This window comes from Urocampus carinirostris, chromosome 14, assembly GCF_059441175.1.
Source record: "Urocampus carinirostris isolate Australia breed hairy pipefish chromosome 14, RoL_Ucar_1.0, whole genome shotgun sequence".
Classification (NCBI taxonomy): Eukaryota; Metazoa; Chordata; class Actinopteri; order Syngnathiformes; family Syngnathidae; genus Urocampus; species Urocampus carinirostris.
The window spans coordinates 4,075,772-4,089,612 of NC_142362.1; the positions used below are offsets into that span (position 1 = coordinate 4,075,772).

The 13,841-nt window shown below is 41.9% G+C and overlaps 1 protein-coding gene across 1 annotated transcript; it reads right to left on the reverse strand.

Moving 5' to 3' along the window:
* Positions 1–5,275: 5,275 nt before the first annotated feature.
* cnot9 (CCR4-NOT transcription complex subunit 9) lies at positions 5,276–13,829 on the reverse strand. The gene is made up of 8 exons (XM_088352708.1): positions 13,484–13,829; positions 12,754–12,939; positions 10,669–10,784; positions 9,330–9,439; positions 9,144–9,253; positions 7,563–7,661; positions 7,405–7,496; positions 5,276–5,632 (listed from the first exon to the last, which is right to left on the reverse strand). The coding sequence occupies exons 1-8, from the start codon at positions 13,499–13,501 to the stop codon at positions 5,464–5,466; spliced, it is 900 nt and encodes a 299-aa protein (XP_088208834.1). The 5' UTR covers positions 13,502–13,829; the 3' UTR covers positions 5,276–5,463.
* Positions 13,830–13,841: the final 12 nt, after the last annotated feature.

A 13,841-nucleotide genomic window follows, 5' to 3' on the forward strand; every position in this document is an offset into this window, starting at 1 on the left:
GCCAAATTGTCCCTAGGTGTGACTGAGCGAGTGAGTTGTCTGTCCCCGTGTGCCCTGCGATTGGCTGGCAACCAGTTCAGGGTGTCCCCTGCCCACTGCCCGATGATTGCTGGGATGGGCTCCAGCACCCCTGCGACCCTACTGAGGATAAGCGGTGCAGCTAATGAGATAATGAGAAAGGTTGCGCCCACGATCCGGCGATTGCTGGATGCAGGAAGCAGGTCGCTCTGAACGCGGAAGTGGATCTGCCGTGGCGAGCGATGGCGGTGTCGGGAACTGAAAAACGGGTCAGTAGCCGGGACAGGATAGCAAAAACGGGGTCGGGGTTGGAAACGAGTCGTAAGCCAGGAAAGGAGAGCAGACGTGGTCGGGTCAGGGACAAAAAGAGGTCGAAAGCCGGGACGGGAGAGTCGACGTAGTCAGGATAAAAAACAGGTCGTAGCCGGGGAACAGACAGAAGCAAAAAAACAGGTGGGAGTCCGGGTCGAACAAGGCTTGCCTAGTGTTAACAGAGGTTCGCAGACGGACTGACAAAAGGCGACAGAGAGGAGTGGGTTTGATAAGGACAGGGAGCCAATCAGAGTCCGAGGCAGTTGGCGCCAAAAGAGCGGGCACAGGTGATTCACATCAGTAATCATGACATTAAATTCTTGATTTATGTTTAGCAGACTTTATATATATTACGCAAACTCCTGTTTGCTGAAAAACGTCATAAGTAAATAGGTGAAGCTGACTAAATTTGCCGCCATTTCCTGCCTGCAGTCCGGCTAATGGACTGCAGTATGGAGCTAATGCTCGTAAAAGGGAATTTGGCAAGAAGAACTTCTACTTAAGAACAGCTTCTGTGAGAGCACACTCTCGCTTTCAAATGCGTTCGTCAGGATAATGGAAGCTTTAAGGCAGGGCTGTCAAACATGCGGCCCGGGGGCCAGATCAGGCCCGTTAAGGGATTGAATCCGGCCCGTGAGACAACGCTCAGAGAAGCGAAAGAGAAAAACGAGCTGCAGGTCTAAATATGTCCACTTGATGTTGCCAAAACCAGGTGCGTCTCACAAAGACGGTGTACTTGAATCTATTTTTTTTCTCTCTTTCTCTCTCTCGCTCTCTCTTTTCCTCCCTTTTTCTCTCACTCTGTGTCTCTCTCTCTTTCACTTTCTGTGTCTCTTTTTCTTTGTTTCTCTTTGTCTCTTTCTCTCTCTGTGTCTTTTTACCTTCTTTTGCTCTCTATTCCATTTTTCCTTTTCTCTCTTTCGCTCTCTCCTGCTTTCCCCTTCTCTCCTTCTCCCATTCTCTTTCTCTCCCTCTCTTTTCTCTCCTTCCCTCGTTCTCTCTTTCTATTTATCTTTGGATATCATTCTTTCTCTCTCTTTCTTTCCCCCTCTCTCACTATTTGTCTTTATATCTTTTTTGTTTCTCACATTCTCTCTCCCTCTCTCTTCTCTCTCTTTCTCCCTTTCTCTCTTTCATTGTCCCACCCTCTCTCTTTTTCTCTCCTTCACTTTGTTTTATTTCTTTCTCTCTTTTTCTTTCTCCCTTTTTGTTTCTCTCTAATATTCTAGTCCGGCCCCCGAAAGAATGTTTGTTCTATCGTGTGGCCCCCGAGGTAAAATGAGTTTGACACCCCTGCTTTAAGGTATCCTCTTGGGGAAAAGGAGAGAACTTTGGCTGACTTAAAAGCAGCAATTTTGTTTTATTTATCATTTCCGGATTTTACAAAAAAAAAAAAAAAAATTCAAAATAAAAGCATATATAATGAAGTATTTAACTTGCAGAACAGGGAAAAATAAGAAATACGTAGTTTTAAGTATTCTTATTTTACCAGAAAAATACTTTTACAAATATGATCTAAAATTCTGAATTTCTTTAAAAAAATACAAATAAAGTAAAACAATATTTGGACTAAACATTGTTCTGATTTACCCGGCTCTAAAAATAAACATGACTTAACATCACATGCATGGTAGTTATCAGGACGTCACAGATGTAGATAAAAAATACCCAATAACTAGTCACTTGACGCCATGCTATAATATTCAATTGGTTGACACTATTTGTTAGTAAGATTCGAATAGTTTATATTCCTCCCTAGAATTTATTTGGATTTTCGATAGTAACACAATTTGGTTGTGTCTCCTCTCTACCTCTTCATGATATGTGTGAGACACTGGAGAACTTGCCCATAATCAGCTGACCCTACTATTGAGAAAGATTCTCAGTGTTTATGTTCCTTTCTAGAATATACTGTATTTTATTTTTGGTAGAAGTAGTTGCACAACTTGGTTGTGTCTCCTCTCTACCTCTTTTTAATATGTGTGAGGCACTGGAGAGCTTGGCCGTAATCAGCTGACCCTACTACAGTACAGTGGAACCTCGGTTTTCGAACGCCTCTCAGTTCGGACAAATCGGTGTTCGACCAAAAATTTCGAGAAATTCTTGCTTCGCTGTTCGGTCAAAAAATCGGAGTTGATACGCCGGTAATGCGTGAGTGCGTACGCTAGGGTGCCATGCTGAGCGGCGTACGGGTGTTTTAGCCCCTTATTATGCCTCCGAAGAAAGTCAGTGCAAGCAGCAAAGTTGCTACAGGTGAAAAAAAGAAAAGTAGTGCGTACAACTATTGCATTTAAGAAATAAATAATAGCAAAATATGAAGGAGGTGTGCGAGTGTCTGATCTTGCTAGGGAATACATCATGGCTAAATCTATGATCAGTACGATACTAAAGAATAAGGAGGCTGTGAAATCTAGTGATTTGGCTAAGGGAGTGAGTGCTATAAGCGAGCAACGGCCGTCCACCTGCGCCTTCTGCTGACCACCACAAAGGTAAGAAATCCTATCCATAATTATTTTCTTTATCCTTTTTTTTATTTTTACACGTTCGTTAGCGTAATCTTTCGTACGGAAGATTACGATAACGCGAACGTACGATTAGCTTGATGTTTACGTTAAACATTCAAGGTAAACATTGAGGGTGTTGGAACGGAGCCCCCTTTCCAATGAACCTCTCACCAATTGTTGTGGAGACCCGGGTGCTAAATGACTTGTAAACGAACTGATGTTTTTATTTTTACACGTTCATGCTAGCGTAATCTTTCGTACGGAAGATTACAATAACGCGAACGTACGATTAGCCTTGGTTAGCTTTATGTTTACGTTGAACATTCAAGGTAAATATTCAGGGTGTTGGAACGGATTAAAACGATTTACATTATTTTTAATGGGAAAAACGATTTCGGTGATCGAACAAAATCGGTTTTCGAACAGGGTTCTGGAACGGATTATGGTCGAGTGACCCAAACAACCACCAGGTGGCACTTCTGAGCAGGGTTAAGCACATTTTTTAACTGTACTGTATGCACAGTGTATATAGCTGTAGCCTCATATATTATTCCACAGAGGGCTTACCTAAACAAATTGAGTACAGAGACTTACAATTACTCAGACTTGTAATTAATTGATTGGCTGCATTTTGAGGATTTAATGATCTAATTGGATAGTTGTTTAAAAAAACAAGATGTTGCTAAGGTTACTCAATACTTGACTACCTATTTTCTTTTACTCAAGCTATTTTCTGGATGACTACTTTTTACTTCTACCGAAGTCATATTATTCTGAAGTAAAAGTACTTTTACTTACTTACTCAAAAATTGCCCAAAAATAGATAAACATCTTAACACACATTCTAAATGTGAGCAACAACGTGCAATGTCGGTATTAATGACAGTTCTGTCTCTAAGATGCCTTTCGATTGGTCGGCATCAAATCAAATGCTGGTCAGCTATTGGCTAATGTCACAGCATAGTGAAAATACGAATATCCTATTGGCGGAACTCTCTCCCGCAATGCCTATCTCATCTTTATATTAGTTTACAAATGAATACATGTCGGGAAAAATGACAAATGTAGTAAACAAAAAAAGACAATGCGTGCTTTTGTTGTCTTTTTTTCCTTTTTTACGTCAACATAAATTTCAAACTCTTGAAGATGCTCGATTTGTGTCAAGGTATCATGAAAACGTCGATATGCGTTTGTCTGAACTACTTCTCACAATGCCTTTCTCTCTCTCATTCATCTCAAAATCTCATGTTATTTGTAGTCTTTTCGTGTTGGCGATTTAATACTGGATTTTTTTTCTACTCTAATTATTGGCTATGAGTCCCAAGGCTTGCAGTGATGCGAGCGGGAGAAACAAAAAACATGATGACCAGGGAAACAAAGCCCCCTATGGTCAAGACATATAGAGAGCACACAAATGTCTACTCTCAATAAGTTGCATAATATTAAGAACTAATATTAAGAACAAAGAGGAAATTAAAGCAAGGAAATATTTTACGGGGATTTAGATCTCGAGGGGTGTGACCTGGGTAGATAGATAGATTAGTGTATGATGTCATAATAGTCTGTAGTTTGCAATCGATTCTTTGTGATTAAAGGCCAAACAAATAAACAACAGCAACTGAAGCCGAGCTAGCATGAAGTGATAAAGTTAAAACTTATATAAACTCTATGTTGGCAGAATTACTCAAATAAAAACAAGCATTAAGGTAAATAAATTTCCCAAGCGGGAGAGCTCTTTCCTGTGGCCCGCCCCCGTGTGTCCAGTTAACTTTATTCACACAGGAAACAAAAAAATACACCGGAAATGCGACTTCAAAATAAAAGAGTGCAAGACTGATAAACGTACAAAAGATGCAATTAGACTGATTATTGAAACGTTACCTTATGTGTGTGTGTGTGTGTGTGTGTGTGAAAGATTGTTTTTATATTTAGGAATATAAAAACAAGTTATATTCACACCGTGAATTCTGAGAAATGTTACAACCAAAACGACCAACCTATTAGAGGACAAAATTGAAGAGTTTAAACAAACGTTTATTCGTCCAAAATAAACAATCCTGTTGTTCTAACGGTGCCTATATGTTACGTACTAGAAATTCCGTAACCAACAAAAAGAGATGAAAAAAACTCTGAAAGGCAGGCAGTCGTTGACGTGCTAACGTGGACATTTGATAGGACATCATGAGTTACAGTATTTACAGTTTTCAGTACAAAACAGTTACATTTGATTCCAACCCAACAAAAGCTTTTGGAAATAGCCCAAATTCAGGTGGCCAAAAATCAACCAATATTTACGGTGCCCCAAATATAACAAAAATACAAGGACAAGATATTTTCAGGCCACAAAGTAGCTCTGACGCCATATTGAACTGTTCTGTAATTGTGTATTCATGTAACCTCCACGTTTTCTCACTTGGGGACCTGCAGATTCTAAGGTGGGATACTCTGGGATTTTCCCAGTTTCTCCTCGATTCTTCATCCAAGCACAGATGTTTTTGAGAGTATCCCCAGGTAAATCTTCAAAATTGTAAGCGTAGAATTGAACAGGATCAAATCAAAATGGAGCCCTTTACCCAGCAGAGTCCTAGCACCGCATTTCGGAATAGCGCAAGCGACTTTAGCGAATGTGTCACTGCGGGGCCAATGGGATGCCCCTGGCGTCCGTCACTTGGCCCTCCTGGAGGTTCTTCACCAGCTGGGCCAGCCAACGCTTGGTGGTGGTGTCGTCCTTTAGGACCTGGGCGAAGGTGCTGTCTTTCAGCTGGTCGGGCAGACACTGCCGTAGAGCTTCTCTGGCCCTGAACACAAATGATGATGTTAGAGCTCCTCCTAATGGATGGCAACAGCCATCTTCAATGACTGTATACCGTAAATTCCGGACTATAAGCCGCTACTTTTTTCCCAAACCTTCAACCCTGCGGCTTATTCAGTGATGCGGCCAATTTATGTCATTTTTCTAACAGGCGCCAGCGGCGCTCGAGTACAAAAGGTAAGATTTAGACCGGTGGAATATATGCGCCGAGGAAGACTGCAACTTCTTAGCTTGTGCACAAATTAAATTAGCGTAGACGTATCCTCATCATGCAAATTGCTAAAAGAAAGGCACATGACGTAGCTTTCAAACTAAAAGCAAACGAGCAGTCCGATAAGGAAGGAAACAGAGCTACTGCACGTAAACTTCACTTGACTAGCGTGATTTTGAATAAGGGAGCGTGGGACCACGTTTATATGACAAAGCCTCTTTCCCATACTGGGGAAGACGACTTTAGTAACGTCAGTTATAAGGAGGAAGATGAGGACGGTTTACCGTGGTTTCTACAAATACAGTATGTTTTTTTTAACAGACCTGTTTGCTGTGTCGCGAGCGTGTTGCTAGTAGCGTTTTGCTACCCTTCACAGGCACGGTTTGGGATGAAAGTTATATTATAATTAAAGCTTTGAAAACTCTCTCGGTGTACCGTCTTTCTTTGTAAATATGTGTAACCGATGTATAATATGTATTTGCACCTGTATATTTTTGTAATGTGTTTATTTGAGACACTTATTCTGATATGTTTTGCAAATTAAAAAAGAGGGGCGGAGCAAACGCGGGCTGACGGGAAGTGGGGTAAAGGTGAGTGAGACCTGTTGTCGCGGCGGACAATGGTGGATATATATTTTTCCCACCCTTACCTTTGGAAATATAGACATTTTTTACTTGGATTAGTTTCAACGGATACCTGGACTTTGCAGGTCTGCATCAAACTTTAAGTACCGCTATCATTTTCGGTTCATTTTGCCGGCTGTAATTTTTGGACTGTGTACATTATATTCAGTTACAATCGCGGGACTCAAAGCCGGGTTTGGGCTAATTTTGTGATTGTGTTACATGTTTTAATGTGGGCGCATGCGGCTTATATACAGGTGCAGCTTGTGCAAGTACAAAATCGGTTTTCCTCTTAAAATGTGGTGGGTGCGGCTTATAATCAGGTGCGCTCTATAGTCCGGAATTTACAGTAGTTGCTTTCAATAACCAACAAAATCTTGAACTTCAATCTACATTGTTCAATAGACCTTTTCAGGAACCTTATGATGACTTTGAGATGATATTTGATGTTTCTCCTGCAAAATGTCTCCTTGCCAGAGCACTCCTCACAGAATATTGAATGTTGGTCCGAGCGAGTAAAGGGGTTGGAGTCTAGTCAATTGAAAATCTTGCCAGAAAAAAGGGAAATTTCATTGTTGACTCAACCTTGAAAAAGAATTTGAGCTCAGTCGTATTGTGCTCCTGTTGTGGAATGTGGATGATAACTAATGATAAGTATGTAGGCATCTGGTGAAGGTCGTGGGATGACATTGTTGCAAGAAGTCACAAGCTTATATGCTGAGGGCGGACGACCTTCACGAGATATCTTAACTTTATTTGAGAACACTATAAAAGCCAATGTTGAACATCTGGAACTTTGAACGTGTCCCAAATGCTATAAAGCGCGTTCCCTTTTTGTCATATCTCCTCGCTGCGTATTTTTGGGGGCGACGCCCAAAAGCATTCTCTCCAAAATTACATCTAAGACTACAAAAACTGGCATGCCTGAGATTATCAGAGAGGCGAAGGTAGCAGCGAACGACGTGCTTCAAAAGACGCGCCGAAGGCTCTTTGGATAACTGCAACACCATCTTCCCCTGCGGACAAGAAAGTCAAAACAGTGAGGGGATAATCGATACTAGGAGTTAGGGAGGGCATCTTACCAAGATCATGGCCACGTGCGAGAAGCGCTCGTACGTCTGACAAATGTACGCCAGCCCGGTGTCGTCTAAGAGGATCTTCTGAAGGATAAAAGTTGCAACCTTGGGGAGAAAATGGAGTGATTAGAGACCAGGAATGATAAACTCATGGGTGAGGCTGCACGATTAACCAAAATCGAATTGATAGAGCGACGTGTCGTAGTGCGATTGTGTCATCGCAACACACTCCATTTTTTTTCAAGGTTTTATAGTTCCATCTTTGAGTGATGGGGTGTTTGACCAACCAGAATGGTCACAGTTTGGGTTTTAACAGCGCCAGCCAATCAGAGGCAAGTTTTAAGGGCACTAGCCAGTAAAGGCGAGGCCAAGTATGCAAGTAGCACGCGGGAGTCTCGTGTGAGTAGACAGCGAGCCTAACAGAGCTCCCCAGAAGAGGGTGCGGTGTTCATAAGTTTAAAGAAAGTCAATATAAATAAAGGGACAGTGTAAATTATGTAGTGCTTCCTAATGGTACAATATATATATATATATATCCATCCATCCATTATCTGCCCTGCTTATCCTTAGTAGGGTCGCGGGGGTGCTGGAGCCCATCCCAGCTATCTCCGGGCAGTGGACAGGGGACGCCCTAAACTGGTTGCCAGCCAATCGCAGGGCACACAGGGACAGACAATTCGCTCGCTCATTCCCACCTAAGGACAATTTGGACCGGCCAATTAACCTGACGTGCATTTTTTTGGAATGTGGGAGGAAACCGGAGTGCCCGGAAGAAACCCACACAAGCACGGGGAGAACATGCAAACTCCGCACAGGAAGGTTTCGATCTCATGACCTCAGAACTGTGCCGCACACCCGCTGCCCTGTATCCATATATATATATGAATAAAGAGAGCTAAAGAGGGAGGGGTAGAGAAAGAGAGAAAAAAGTGATAGCGAGAGAGAAAGTGAGGAAGAGAAAGGAAGAAAGAGAAAGAGTGAAGGAAATAGAAAGACAGAGAAAAAATGAAAGGAAAAAGAAAGAAAGACAAAGATAGAAAAACAGATTAAGGCGGAGAAAGAGGGAGAGTCAAAAAAGTGAGAAAGGGATAAAGATGGAGAGAGATTCAGAGAAAAGGGAAATAGGGAGAAAAGAGATGAAAAAAAGAGAGGGAAAGATATAAAGAGAAAAGGGGACAATAGGGACAAAGATGGGCAAATCCACTGCTTTGGCTCCTTGTCAAGGAGACATAGTACAACCCATCCCTGTGGCCAGATTTTTCCCATGTACCTCTTTTTACCTCTCCATTATCTAAAGAAAGGGATAGCCTTTTCTGTGCAGGAGAGGGCGCCATGTGACCACCCTCCCCTCCACATGATGCTCCGTCTGACCAAGATCCGCAAGGTAATCTTTAATATGTATGCACATTTTCAATGTTTTTACCTGAGGCTAGGCTTTAGCTTATTCCCATAGGTTTCTCTCTCCCCCACTATACAGCAATTTCACTTTGCGATCCCAACCTCCGAACAGAACAATGATATACCCTAGGAGTTTACCGCATCTCTTTTTTTAAACCTGACTTTTGACCAGTTCATCTCAGAAAATACCGTTTTGGAGAGTTCACTCCCAGATTCCATAATACGGAGACACAGTGGGATGATTTCAGTGGTGAGGAGGAAGTTGATCACTTCCTGCTCATCTGTTTTGACCAGAGCGCCTGTTGGGACGACAGAGATATCGCTTAAAATGCACGGAAAATCTTCTTGGAAAATAGAAATGAATGTTACTCTTACCGATGACTCCCAGGCTGGTGAGGCGAAGGTACTCAAATGGCCGTGTTTTGCTTACGGTGTGAAGAAATGGGTAGAGGAAGAGGGGGATGTGAGCTGCCAGAAAGGCCGACCTGAAGAAAAAAAAAAAAAAAATCACATTTAGATGTATAGTTTAATATTAGAATTAATGAAAATAGGTCACAAAAGTAAGTACACCTTTCTCATTTCTGCAGAGATTTTATTATAATGTCGAGAAAGGTAGTCTGTATAAAGCTTATATAGCAGTGTAAATTTACACCCCTCACCCAAAAAAACCCTCAAATTATAGCCATTAGTCGCTAAACCGCAGGGAGGTGATGATTCTCTGCTCTAGTATTACACAGTATATGCTTGAGTTAATGTTTCCCTCATGGAAATGGAACTGCCCATTTCCAGTTGCACTCGTGCAGCCCCAAACCATGACACTCACGCCACCATGCTTGACAGAAGGCACGACAAAACCATATTTGTACTCATCTTGTGTTTTTCAACCTTTTTTGAGCCAGGGCATGTTTTTCACACCACTAACCAAAAATGTGATAAAATGACACTGAACAATATGTTTAACTACAATATAATTTAGAATACCCCCTGTTTTTACAGCACAGACACTTGACAATGACATAATATTTGCAGAAAATAATTCATGTTTTATATTTTTTTTTATTTTAAAGTGACATTGGATAATTTCTCACAGCACACCTGACGATCTCTCACGGCACACTAGTGTGGCGCGGGACAGTGTTTGAAAATCAGTGCTTTAAACGTCCAACAGGAGCCCTAATGTGAGTGCATCCAGATTTTTTTAAGATGCTGGAGGATTTTGGCCACTGTACTGCAATTCAAGTTCAATGGCTATGCAATCTTCTTGGCTTTGGCCAGCCTTATGTAGCGGCACAATTCTTTTTTTCAAGGTCCACAAATAGTTCATTGCCATGGTGTGCCATCTTGGGAGTTTCACTGACCAGTATGACAGAGTGTGAGAGCTGTACTGCAAATTGAACCCACCTGCTCCCTATTCACACCTGAGACCTATAAAGAGTAATGAGTCACACCATATTTTGGAGGAAAAATGACAAGCAGTACTTTGTTTGGACATTTAGGCAGTGTAGTGTCTATGGGGTGTACACACTTTTGTTAAATTTACACTGCTATATAAGCTTTACACGGACTTCTTTTCATTGTGTCACAGCAATATTTCTTCAGTATTGTTCTGTTAAACACTATAATAAAATTTCTGCAGAATTACGATGCGTGTACTCACTTTTGTGACATACTGCACAACAATTCATTAAAAGTCATTGGAAAAATCAAGAGTTACCTAGTCTCCGGGTGCGAGGCGACACACTGAAGAAGAGCTAAGGCGTTGCATACTCGATTGGACTGGTGAGCCGTCAGAGTGGGCGGGTTTATCGAGGGATAGATGTTCACAATTTCCTGGTACAACACAGTAAAGTAATCAAAAACAAGTTCCCTTCTTTGACACATAGTAAACCCCGGGGTACGACATTGAGGAATACGGTGTTTTAAACCCTCTTTACGTGTTTTTTCCTCATTAAACAACACCAACAAATGAATTGGAGTGCCCAAGTGTTGAATATTCGAACTGTGTTAGTATGTATGACAATTGTGTCTCTGAGCTGCCTGTCTGCTATTGGTCGAAATCATTAAAGATGCAGGACTGCAATTGGTTTACGTCACACCATCATGAAAATGCAGTTGTGCAATTGGCTGGACTCTTTCCCACAATGACTTTCTATTTTTATTCAGTTAAGAAACTCCTGTTCTTTGTAAAGACTTTGCGAGTCAGCGATACAATACTATATTTTTTCTGCTGCATTTATTCACTACAGGTCCAAATCTTGCAGTGATAATAAAGGAAGAAGCAAAAACATGATAACCATGGGAAGAAGCTTAAGATTATCAAGAAATACAAAGACAAACACAAACCACTACCCTTGCTAGGTTGCATGGCCATAACTAGTCAATGATCAGGACTACTATTACTGTCAGGACCAGAACGGAGACAGGACCCACTTGGGTTGCATTTCTCACAAGTTTAATTGGAAGAAAGAGAAAGGGTTGCGCCCACGATCCGGAGATTGCTGGACGCGGGAAGCAGGTCGCTCTGAACGCGGAAGTGGATCTTCCGTGGAGAGCGATGGCGTGTCGGGAACTGAAAACGGGTCCGTAGCCGAGACAGGAGAGCAAAAACATGGCCGGGGTCGGAAGCGAGTCGTAAGCCAGGAAAGGAGAGTAGACATGGTCGGGGACAAAATAGGTCGAAAGCCGGAACGGTAGAACAGACTTGGTCAGGATCAAAAACGGGTCAAAGCCGGGGGACAGACAGAAGCAAAAACAGGTGGGAGTCAGGGTCGAAAAAAGCATGCCTAGTGTTAACTGAGGTCCGCAGACGGACTGACAGGACTGGGTTCAAATACTGACCGAGAGCCAATCAGAACCCGCAGTAGTTGGCGCCAAATGAGCGGGCACAGGTGCTTCGCACCAGTAATCATGACAATTACACGTTTACGAGGAGATTTAATCATCTAAGGGTTTGACAACTCGCAAATGGAAGTTTTAAAGTTAGTTTTTTTATCTGCCGTTGCCTGCTTCTACCCTCTCTGCATCCACCCGATACTCCACTCGACCGGCTTAGGTCACATGACACAAATTCCTTTACAAGTATTTAAATGTATGATATTATTTAATCACACATTACATATAAGTAGTCCTTTGTATATGTTGGAATAATGTACACAAGTTATTCAACTTTACTATAATTTATGTGTGTTATAAGTTTGCTTGTGAGATATTGTGCTTACAAAAATAGGATATTCTCCCAGCAAAGGTTTTCCACTGCACCCAAGAGAACTAACGGTGTAAATCAGTTACAGATTTGACCCGAAGGCCAAGGACCTTTTCCTGAGTATAGTGGAAGAGAGTTAATCAGTCACATTTCATTTAACAAGTTGTTGTGCAAGATCTGGTTTTAAACTGGAACATTTAACCTTCAAATGCATTTTTCTGTTTAGCAGTCGAAACCACCTTGTAACTAGGGCGTTCCTTTTCTGAATAAAAGGCAAGGTGAGGGAAGGCTGCTTTGGAGCGAGTTCGAGAACTGTAACCAAAAGCAGTTTTCCGTTCGCTTCCCTTGCAAGTAAACCAAACACAATTCTCTCTGTCTTTTTTTGTATACAGGTTTTTGTTACAAGTGTTGGGTTGAACCTGACAGTATACACTATTAAACAATGTTTGGGGCGGGAGGAAAGCAGGTGTTTGGAACATATTAGCTTATTACCGTAGGTGTCTATCCCCTGCTATACGGATATTTCACCTCGAAAAACCCACCCCATAACAGATCGATGTTGCATCCTGGGGGTCTACTGTATTGCTAAATGGATACCTGCAAAAGGGCGGCGATGGTTCCACAGGAGTGCCAGAGCATAGGTGCCAGGTCAGGCACAGATTCCCTTTTCTTGCTTAGTTCTAGCAACGCGTTTTCTCGGGTTTCCGGGCTGGACAACTCATTGATCCACTGGTAGATCTTTTCCCGGTCGACCTGAGCCAAGGCAGTGACGTTGGTGACAGCCTGTAAAAATGAGAAAACATCACTTGGTGTAACAATGCTTGTTGGTTTACGTGATTCCTATTGAGGTTTTTGAGATTTTCCTTGCCCTCGTGTAGGTTTTGGATCAGGGGGTGGTGTCATAATAGTCTGTAGTTTATAAAAATCTGTGGTCTGTGCAGCCCTTTGAGACTCCTAGTGATTGAGGGCGTCACAAATAAACGTGACTTGACTAGAGGTTTTTGAGTTTTTCCTTGCCCACGTGTAGGGTTTAGATCCGGGAATGGTGTAATAATAGTCGGTAGTTTGCAATATGTGGTCTGTGTAGCCCTTTCAGACTCTTGGTGATTAAGGGCGTCACAAATAAACGTGACTTGAGGTTTTTGAGTTTTTCCTTGCCCTCATGTAGGTTTTAGATCAGGGGATTGTGTCAATAGTCTGTAATAATCTGTGGTCACCTTTTTTATCATATTTCTGGAAATGTATGATAATAAGCGTGGCGCGACTTAACTATTGTCCGGGTTTAAAATGATTTGCATTGCTAAAAATCCATAGAATAAATACTTACGGCTCCAGTAGCCAGCATTCTCCTAATCCTGTTTGGAAGAATTTAAGTTAAAATGGATTTCCCAGCAGGTTGTTGAAGTTAAAGAAACTGCTAGCGCTAAAGTTAGCCACAGCTAGCCGCTAGCATGTCATTGCACATTGAAAGGGAGCGTCGAAAAATGGCAAAAAACACACTTAACGTGACACACAAAAATAATAAATAACAATTAATTGTTGTCACTCTCGCCCAAAAAATAACAGAACAAAAGATTTTTGGTTAACAAATATAATTCGAATGTGACTAACGAACGCTGCTCGGATGTTAAGGACTCAAATATCGCGAGATGCGACGAGACGTGCGAGAACTCTTCTCCTTTGCG

Excerpts from the sequence above, each read along its gene's own strand:
- cnot9 (XM_088352708.1), bottom strand. Across the intron at positions 9,254-9,329 it reads CACCAGCCTGGGAGTCATCG|GCGCTCTGGTCAAAACAGAT; the intron begins GTAAGAGTAACA and ends TCGTCCCAACAG. Across the intron at positions 7,497-7,562 it reads CGCACGTGGCCATGATCTTG|GGGAAGATGGTGTTGCAGTT; the intron begins GTAAGATGCCCT and ends TCTTGTCCGCAG.